A 10023-nucleotide genomic window follows, 5' to 3' on the forward strand; every position below is an offset into this window, starting at 1 on the left:
AAGGGGGCAGGAGAGAAAAGGAGGGAGGGAGGGAAGGAGGAGAGGGTGGGGTTGAGAAAGAGAAGGGAAATGAGACAGATGATTCTGATGAGAGGCAGACTGAAAGCACATGCCATGTAATGGAAAAAATAAAGAAATAAACAATTGGGAGTTTTACCCAGTTGTGAACTAAGAGGAAGTGTAATCGATAGAACACAGGTGAAACAAGCTCCCAGACTCAGTTCTGGGGAAGAAATACCATTATTTTCAAACTGACAGATGCTTACATCTTGAAAGTCAGACTCATGGCCAACTGAGGGGAGATGCACTTTGGAAAGTACAAGTGAGAATGTCCAAGGCCAAAGAGGAAGGAAAGGGCACCCCTAAGGCTTAAGGTAGGACTGGGTTTCTCTCATCCTTGCGGGGGCGCAGCACAGTGCCTGAGATACATAAGTCACTCAAGAAATCTGTTCGGAGATCTCTTTGGCTGCACAAAGATCACAGCCGTGAAGCAATCATGCCTGCATAGGCAAACTCTTCCTAGTCATGTCCACGTTGGCAAACGGCAAGTAATTTGGTCCTTGTGCAAACCTGGATTAGAAAAGAATCAACTGGGCTTCCCTGGTGGTGCAGTGGTTAAGAATCCGCCTGCCAATGCAGGGGACACGGGTTCGAGTCCTGGTCTGAGAAGATCCCACATGCCACGGAGCAACTAAGCCCGTGTGCCACAGCTACTGGTCTCAACCCGAGACTGTTTTCTCATCTGTCAAATGGGAATAATAGTAGTATGTATATCTATCTTGGATAGCTTGAGATATTTCGTGTCAATCCCTGGCATATAGTCAGTGCTCAAAAAAACTATTGCTGTTACCAAATGCAAGTTCGTGTGCCGACGTCAGAGTTTGGAGCACAGAACCCCAAACTCCACAAAGGGCTTCAGCAAAGCATTTTTAAAGGCCAAGTGAGGGGAGTGGTCACAGGGTGTGTGATTAGCTCGTGCACAATTCTCTTGATGGTGAAGTAACAGGGCGATTAACTTTAATCAATCCTTAGGCACCAGAAGGTCTGGGGGCTCCTGATCATCAAGTAGTTAACTTCTTCCATTGCTGGTGGTTTTTAGCATCTGGAAAACTCAGGAAATATGCATGAGATACTATTGTCTGGGTACTTCAGAGAGGAACTACAGCAGAGGATATGGGGGAGGGGTCTGTCCCCAGCAGGCCCCGTAGGGTCCCGCTCGGGTTACATTATTTTTAAGACCCCAACCAAAATTACTTCCCCATCCTATCTAGATGTCAGAAACTCAACCACTGACATTAATTCCCCGGAGTTAAAATGCTGCCTCTGGCAATCCTTAGTTCAATGCTAGGCGCTGTGCCAGTAATTTGGGACCCACTAGCTGTGTGACCTCGTACAAGCTACATAATCTCCCTCAACTTCAATTTTCCCATCTCTAAGTCCATAAATACTATTCACTATTTCATTTGGCTGTCATGAGGATTAAATGAGATATATATATATATAAAAATGCATGTCTAGTAAATAGTAAGTGCTCCATAATTTAGAAGCTACTATAATAATGATAACAATAATAACTATGATCATTGTTGTTATTAAGGATGAATAAGACGTAGCCCGGCTTAAAGGAATTCCCTACCCTGCCTAGATCATTCAACAAATACTCCTTATGGGCTGCCAAGTACAAGACCCTGTTGAGTGCCCCAGGTTGGGGCAGGGTGGGGGTCTTCCAAGAAACCAGATGCCAAGACAAGAAGAAGGGCTGTCAACCGGGAAAGGAAGCATGCTGACCGGAGAGGTGGCTAGGTCTCAGGGACCAAGAGTGCATCCTGCGAGATTCCATTTCCATTCAGTTCAATAAAGGGAGAACTAAAATATGATGACAGAAATCAAAATAGTAGTTGCCTTTGAAGGGGGAATGATTAGAAAGGGACACAAGAAAACTTTCTGGGGTGATGAAAATATTCTATCGTGGGTGTAAACATTTGTCAAAATTCGTGGAGATGTACACCTAGGATTTGTTCATGTTGTATATAATCTTCAATTACACAAAAGGAAACTGGGTCCGTACCATTTTTTTAATAACTCTTTTATATATAATTTGGCTTCTGACCAGGCCTGCCTTTCACCAGATTTCTTTCTTCCCAGGCCCTACTGACAGGGTCCATAAAGGACAGACATGTATACCTGAGAATTCCTTTGGGCAACAGTGATTGTCCAAACCAAATCTGAAGTCTCTGCACAAGGCTGAGAGCAGGCAGGCCAACCAAAAGCCTCAGCTCAGCCCAGCCCCAATGCACCCCCTGGAACGTCAACCTAAACCTTACACCGACATAAGCCAAGGGTGCTACCAGAGTTTAAAAGACTCAGCAAGGACACCTACTACCCTCTGCCCACTGCCTGTGGGGAGGGTCTTAGCCAGTGACACTAGTACCATTTCCATTTGAAAATCAATGCTAAATGTAATTTACAAGGGCAGAGGCATGAGTAGGGCATGAGAACTGCTTAACAGTAATCTCAATGTACAGTAATTGTAATTTAGGCTTAATGTTTATTACAAACCCAGATCCCTAATAAAACAGTCCTTCACATTTCCATTATGCCCCAAGAATCAAGAACTTATCTCTTTTCTAATATAAAACTCCCATTTTCAGGATTAATACCCTGGAAAACAAGGCTTTAGAGAAAAACAAATAGCCATCCAATTCAAGGAGAAATTAGACCTGCAGGCTGGAGTGGGGGGGCATAATGATTACTATTTCACTTTCTTTAGGAAATTAGTGCCATTTACCCAGAAATCCACACCCTTAAGAAATGTTTCATCAAGATATGGCTTTCGCCAAAGTGATAAAATGTCACGTTTTAAAATGTCAGAAATCTCATTCAAGTGAGTTTGTAGAACTGGTATATCACAAATAGATAAGCTACACCTAGAGTTGGTGAGGACTGACTAGGATGAACCACGCGACACAGGACGACGAGCCTGAAGTCCTCTCCTCAGCCTGTGCTGAGAAATCCTGCTGTTAACGTATCTTCTGGATCCTCTGGATAGGGAGACATAAATGGGTGGCTGCAGACAATGATTCATGCAGACATTTGTCTTCTCTGCTAATTGCTTAAGCTATATTTATGTGCCCAATCTTCGCATTCCAAAGACCACATTAAGCTTAGCACGGTAATAGACATGGAGGATCCCCTCCACCTGCCACACTTGATTTCATGGGAGGTTTTTTTTCCCTCTTTGAATTGTTTAATCTTGGCAATTATCTTATATTCCTTTCAAATTTCTCAACTCCAAAAATACAAGCCATAATGAAGCAGACACTAGAAAGCCCTTTTATTGGATATATTTGAAGAGCTGCAACACATTCCGGTTGTTCTGTGTTGATTGTAATTCCCAGAATGAGGAGTTGATTTGAACATAAAACAGCACAGCTGCCAAGAGACCTGGAATGTTAACAGTTTCCTCTCTCTAGTGACTGCCTCACAAATCAGCCCTCCAGCTTACCACCCAGACCCTGACTCCACGCTCATCCTGCAACATCCTTTCGGACTCCAACCTCCCTCACACCTCCAGCCCGAGGATGCATCCTAACACCTGGTAACAATTTGAACTGTACTGGCAAGAGACTTAGAGGAAGTAGAGCTAAGAAGATACAGCACCCCTAACCTGCATCCCACTCCTGCTCCGGCCTGTCAGTGAAGAAGCTGCACACCACTGGAAATAATGACGAGGATTTGGGGACACTGTGCACTCATCTTCTAAACCTATCCCCAAGAACAGACCAACGCTTCTGATTAGAGATCTCCTTGGCCACACCCCCTCACTGAGGCTGTGATCACCATCTCGGCCACGGAAGCAAATCTGGGGCTTAAGACACTCCATAATACCATACTGGTCCATGGTGACTCATGCACCAGGTGAAAAAACAAGCCCCTATATGAGTAATAGGGAGATTATGATTGCTAGTTTTTTTTCTCTCTCTCGTTTTTTCCCCAATTTATTTATTTATTTTGGCTGCGTTGGGTCTTCGTTGCTGCGCACGGGCTTTCTCTAGTTGTGGTGAGCGGGGGCTACTCTTCGTTGCGGTGCGCGGGCTTCTCTCACTCCGGTGGCTTCTCTGGTTGCGGAGCATGGGCTCTAGGCATGCGGGCTTCAGTAGTTGCGGCACACGGGGTCTCGGTAGTTGTGGCTCGCGGGCTCCAGAGCGCAGGCTCAGTAGTTGTGGTACAAGGGCTTAGTTGTTCCGTGGCATGTGGGATCTTCCCGGACCAGGGCTCGAACCAGTGTCCCCTGCACTGGCAGGCAGATTCTTAACCACTGTGCCACCAGGGAAGTCCCTGACTGCTAGTTTTTAATAAGAGGTCACCAACATCATGACTTCCTGTGGGTGAAATACCTCTGAACACCTGCTTCGCCTGGCCCAAGTCTGAGAAAGACACTTGACGGAGACGATTGCAATAATGCACCAAGACCAAGATGAGCTTTTGTAATGGCCTTCCAGGTTCAAGACTTGATACGCTGGCTGCCTGACCACAATTCCTTGTCCTTCTTAGGTATGGTTAGAGAGGCTACTGGAAAAGGCCAGGAAGGGAACTGGAAGAGGCCAGGAAGGGAGCTGAAAATGAGCTGCACCCGTAAATGCACGTGTGCAATGTAATCTGTTACAGCAACAGCTGTGCAAGTGGCTGGCATCTCAGACTATGCGTGGAGCTGTCGTCCACTGCCCAGCAGCCAGCAGAAACCCAGCCTGACGTTAGTGCTGGCCGTCTCAGAGAGAACCCACAGCCCACGTGGCCTTTAAACCTGCCCAGATGTGATGGCTCTCAGGCTAAGCACAAGGGAAGGGGTTGCTGAAAAAACACACCCAAACCCAAACCCAAACTCCAACTACCAAACCAAATAACAGTTGTTTTTTTTTTTTTTTTTTGGATACGTCACGCGGCATGTGGGATCTTAGTACCAGGACCAGGGATCGAACCCGTGCCCCCTGCAGTGGAAGCGCAGAGTCCTAACCGCCGGACCGCCAGAGAATTCCCAAACCAAATGACAGTTTTGAAATCGAGAATTAGCTAGGACTTTCACTCAATCTACAAACGATTTGGTTTTATCTGTAACAGGCTACACAGTCTCCGAATGCCACAGGAACACGGTTGCTGTAAACCAGACACAGCCTTAACTGCGTGCTTTTCCAACAGAGAACTGCTGAAAAGATCTTATGTGACAAGGTAGAGAAGAGAGTCAAAGCTAAGTGAGTATCTGCTTGAACAACCAAATGTTATTCTTCCCTGAAATGGAAATAGGTCCTCCGGTTCAGGACCTGAGTGCCCTAAACTATATATTCATCTGCCAATTTAATAGTTTATGCATGGGACTTCCCTGGAGGCACAGTGGTTAAGAATCCGCCTGCCAGTGCAGGGGACATGGGTTTGAGCCCTGGTCCGGGAAGATCCCACATGTCGTGGAGCAACTAAGCCCATGTGTCACAACTACTGAGCCTGCGCTCTAGAGAAGCCCACACACCTAGAGTCCATGCTCCACAACGAGAGAAGCCACCGAAGTGAGAAGCCCGCGCACCGCAACGAAGAGTAGCCCCCGCTCGCCGCCAACTAGAGAAAGCCCACAGGCAGCAACGAAGACCCAATGCAGCCAAAAATAAATAAATAATTTTTTAAAAAGAGTAGGAGATGTTAAAGAACTTAATCTAAAAAGTTTATGCAAAGCCTAAATACACAAAAGATGATTTGCTGCTCAAGAGGACATTTTAATACTTTCAAACACAATCAAGATTCCCCTCCCCCCTCCCAAAGAGGACAGTCTATCTTGTCTGGCTATGTTACTCAACAAGGTTATAGAAAACATCATTGTCCATCATTGGTCTTAACCTCAATGAGTTGAAGAACATCATTTAAAAAGACAAAGAGCAATTTATATGCTCTGAAAGCCATATTTCATTAAGCAGCACAAACTAACTAATTACCTGCTACCTATGCTTTAGAAAGTCTAGAAACACTGTACTCTGTGATAATCTTCTAGGCAGTTATGATAGGCTGTGAGCAGCAACCCCAGGTGATGGGGTGGGAGGCCGAATTTAAACGAACAGTAGGCTCTGAAAACAGATTATGAAATTCATTCAAACTGTTGCTAAATTTTGACTTGATTCAATCATTTGTCACACCATCATTCAAAATTAAGTGTGTATATTCAAAGTACCTAATAAATGTTCAATCCTGTATCTGTTGCACAGAGTGTGCTCCTGAGTCACTTAGCTTTAAAAAATCCAAAAATGACCTATACATAGGAAATCTGTAAATAACCCAACCTCTCCACGAATATGGTCAATAAACTTTATTAGCTAAAAATATAAATAGACTTGGTATCTTTCATCTCTAACATAAAAAGTAGTCTTTAGAATTTAGTCACACAAGACTTTTAACATATTTACCTGAAAGGGTAAAATACCAAGGGCTACTAGGCATTCACTATTTTGAAAATACTCTATATTCAACAACCAACAGAAAGGCAGAAATGGGATTCGGGCTCTTAGCAGCCATAAGATTCCCATCTCCTCGGGAAAGTAAGCTCCCTTCTTAAAAGTTGTCTTGTAAAATTAATTTATTCTAATTACAACCATAATTCCAAATGCTAATTACACAATTCATACAGAGAGGCATTCGGTTTCAAATGTCGTGACTCAACATAAGAAAATGTTATGATGTACGCCTAGTAAAAATTTTCATTATCGAGTGACAGAAACCTGTCCTAATGTTTCCAGACTTCTTACTCCGTTCTGGACAATTACAAATTATATTCCTAGAAGAGCATCTCATTTTCTGTGAATGAATTTGGTTTTAGGGTCCTCCCAAAGGTAGCCTGAAATAAGCCTGAGGTAACCACCTGATGGAAATCAGGGACCAAAGTTCGAGAAACAAACTTCAAATACTCCCAGATGCAGAAGGGGAATCACTTGCCTAGGTCAATTTGGTGCTACCATCTCCAATTGTATTCACCTGTCTGGGCCCTCAACGGAAAACAAAACCTTCTAACGACCCGGAAGTCACGGAAGTCACTTTCTCTTATCATACGAACGCCTGATTAAAACGCACAACAATTAGGAAAGCTCTGGAAAAGTGTAGCAGGAGTTCTACTTTCCGGGTGACCGTTTCAATTAATCTGTGCGCCTCAAACAGCCTGCGGCTATCAGTGGGTCCGAAGGGAGTGACCTCTAGCCTTGAGGCAGGCCGATGGCAACACTGACCCTTAGTACAGCAGATCTAAACGCCCCACAAACTTCTGGAGCCTCTCGTCGGCGCTTCGCCTAGTTGGAAGAGAACCGGCTCCATTTAGAAACAAGGATAAAGGCCCTGAGCTGAAGACTTTGACAACTTTCCGCGGGGGAGGGCTGACGCTGCCCTAGAATCTCCCGGGAAAGAAAGCTCTGAGAGATGGGGAGAGGCGAGAAGGAGATGAGAAAAAGGAAGAGGGAAAGGAGTGGGAGGGAAGGGAGCCCCAGGGCTCAGGAGGAATCGGGGCTCCGTGAACGAAGGCTGGGGCTCCCCCCACTGCAGCCCCACTTCTGCAGCAGCGTGGACCCAGCGTGGGTCGCTGCAGCTCAGCGTGCCTGGGGCCCTCCGGGCCGGTCCAGCCCACTCCGGCGTCCGCTCTGTGGCCATTCCGGACACTTGCACCTAAGGCACCTGCCGTTTCCCCACGGCTCTACCACACCCCCTCTTCTGTGCCTCTCTCTGAACCCGGCTCTCCAAGGATGCTGTCTCCAGCTTACATTCCGGAGCTAAGCCGGGTCCTCAGCAAGGCCACGACTAGGACTGGTGGGGGTCGGGGGGACGCCCCTTCCTTCTCCCGAGTTCTCCCGGGCCTGAGCCCTGCTCCGCTGCGCCTCCCCAGCCCGCCGGTGGGAGGCCCGAGGCCAAGAAGCGCTCTTCGGAGGACCGGCGGCCGGGCGCCGCGGGCCAGGTGGCTAAACCCCCCAGAGTGGAGGGAGGGGACTCTCCCCTCCCGCGGGGACCCGCTCCTGCTGGTCAATGGTACCAAGGGGACAAGAGCCTTTGTTCTCCCGGGGCTCGGCGAGGCTGCGCTGCTGACGCGCAGCGCGGGCGGCGCCGGGGCACCGGGATCGCTCACTTTTGCACGCGGCGTGTGGAAGGTTGCAAGCTCCTGCCTTCTGGGGAGGGGACGTAGAGAGTTGGGGAGCAGGGGGCGTGAGGGGGAAAGGAGCGTGGGGGGAGGGGTTGTGCGTGCCGGCCAGGCTCTTTGTTTGCATTGGGGGCGGGGAGAAGGGGTGCTGAAGGTGGATTCGAGCTTGGGTTCTAAGAGTGGGGCAGATTCCTGAGTATGTCACCATGTTGCACCCGCGCAGCACACATATGCACACTCGCGCACACGCACACACAGGCACTCGCACGGAGAGGGGGCCGGCCGGTGGCAGGCAGCGCTGTTCCCGGCGCTCGGGGCTGCAGCAGCTTCGTCTGCCCGCAGCGCCACCCCGGTGCGTCCAGAGGGGAGCGAAGAGGCTGGAGGCACTCGCGGGGCGACAATTCCACGAGGAAGGAGGGAAAGTGGTGCAAACCCAGGCCCCCCAGCGGCCCGGCCCCCGCCTTTCTCGCCGGGGTCGCAGAGGTCACGGGCAGCTTAGGCTCCGGGAGGGAGGCCGGGAGCCGCCGGAGGGCGGCGCGCACGCGAGCGGGCGAGGGAAACCAAGGGAAGGGAAGCTGGCGGACTCGGCGGGCGGGCTTACCCTTAGAAGCATCTTTCTCCTCTTTGGGTTTGGTCACCTTTCCACTCATAGATCCCAGCTTGCCTGACAAGGTTCGGCCAGGAGACGGAAGTCCTCGCCGAGCGGGCCGGACTTGGGAGAGTGCTTAGGGCGGCAAGTCGCGACCGCGAGCTCCCCTCGGTGTGGCTCCGGGCAGAAGCCGCTTTCCCCCAGCGCTGCCGCCGCTGCCGCTGCCTACGAGAGTGGGGAGGAAAGGAGAGGGGTGAAGGAGGAGCCGCTGCGCCGTCGCCGCCGCCGCCGCGAGCCCGAGCGGCCGGCCGCGGGAGGAGCCGCTCGCCTGGCTCCAGAAGTGCAGAGACAAAGCGGCGCGGCGCTCCCTCCGCGCCCCGCGCCCGCCGCTTCTGCCCACCCCCGCCCGCCCGCCCGCCCGCGGAGAGCCGCGCTCGCCACCCCCGGGGCCGCCGAGAGGTGCGGCTGGGACTCCCCGGCTCGGCCGCCGGCCTCCAGGGGCTCCGCGCCGGCCGCTCGCCGGGCCGGCGCGGGCCGCGAGGGGAGTTGCCTGGGTGGGCTGCCCGCGCGCCAGCGGGCCGCTTCCCCCGCCTCTCCCCATCCGCTGCGGGCCGCCAACTCCATCAAAATAAAACCCCGAGGAAGGTTAAAAAAAATCAAAACAAAGACGAAAATATTCACTTAAAAATAACGAGCCTCCCCGAAAGGGAAATGTTTGAACATGTGATGAGCAACGTGTGAGCCTGTTACACCGCAGAGCCGCGCAGCTCCTCGCCCGCGGAGAATCGAGAGGGGAGGGTCTCCTCTTTCTTTCTATTGAACCAATTTTCAGGTTCCTATAATTTTGCAAAAGGGGGGTCCCGAGCTGCTGGCGGGCGGAGGAGCGGGACGCGACGGTCCTTACCTGCTCTCTCCGTCTCCCTACACCCACACCCCCTAGGAGCTCGCCCGCTCCCTCGCTTACGCTCTCCTTCCAAAGAACTCTCGAGTCCCGGAGAGCCGCGATTCGGCACGGCGGCGCATTCTATATAAACGACAAGGTGTGGGCACGCGGGGGGCGGGGGCCGGCGGGGGGCGGGGCCGGCACAAAGCCGCCGGCGGGCTGTAGTAAAAGGAGAGCTCGGCAGGGGCGCGCCGACGTCAGCCGCCGGGTGGCAAAACCCAGGCGAGCCCAGAGGAGTGCGGGCGAGCGTGTCAGCCTGGCGTCCCCCGGCCCCTCCGGGGCAGGCAGGGCCCGCGGACGCCGCCGGAGCGGACTCGCACTGTCGGCTGCCGCGATCGA

At 50.9% G+C, this 10023-nt stretch overlaps 1 protein-coding gene across 2 annotated transcripts in view; it reads right to left on the bottom strand.

Moving 5' to 3' along the window:
• The window catches only part of FGF13 (fibroblast growth factor 13), a gene marked incomplete at both ends in the record, with an annotated part of 492111 nt that extends 483309 nt beyond the window's left edge, over nucleotides 1–8802 (bottom strand). For both annotated transcript variants that reach the window (XM_079727564.1, XM_079727562.1), the window contains one exon: nucleotides 8754–8802. In XM_079727564.1, the coding sequence (XP_079583690.1) occupies nucleotides 8754–8802 (49 nt within the window). The remainder of the gene's footprint in view (nucleotides 1–8753) is intronic.
• Between the last annotated feature and the right edge of the window lie 1221 nt (nucleotides 8803–10023).

The sequence above is a fragment of the Hyperoodon ampullatus genome (genome assembly GCF_949752795.1).
Source record: "Hyperoodon ampullatus genome assembly, chromosome: X".
Lineage (NCBI taxonomy): Eukaryota > Metazoa > Chordata > Mammalia > Artiodactyla > Ziphiidae > Hyperoodon > Hyperoodon ampullatus.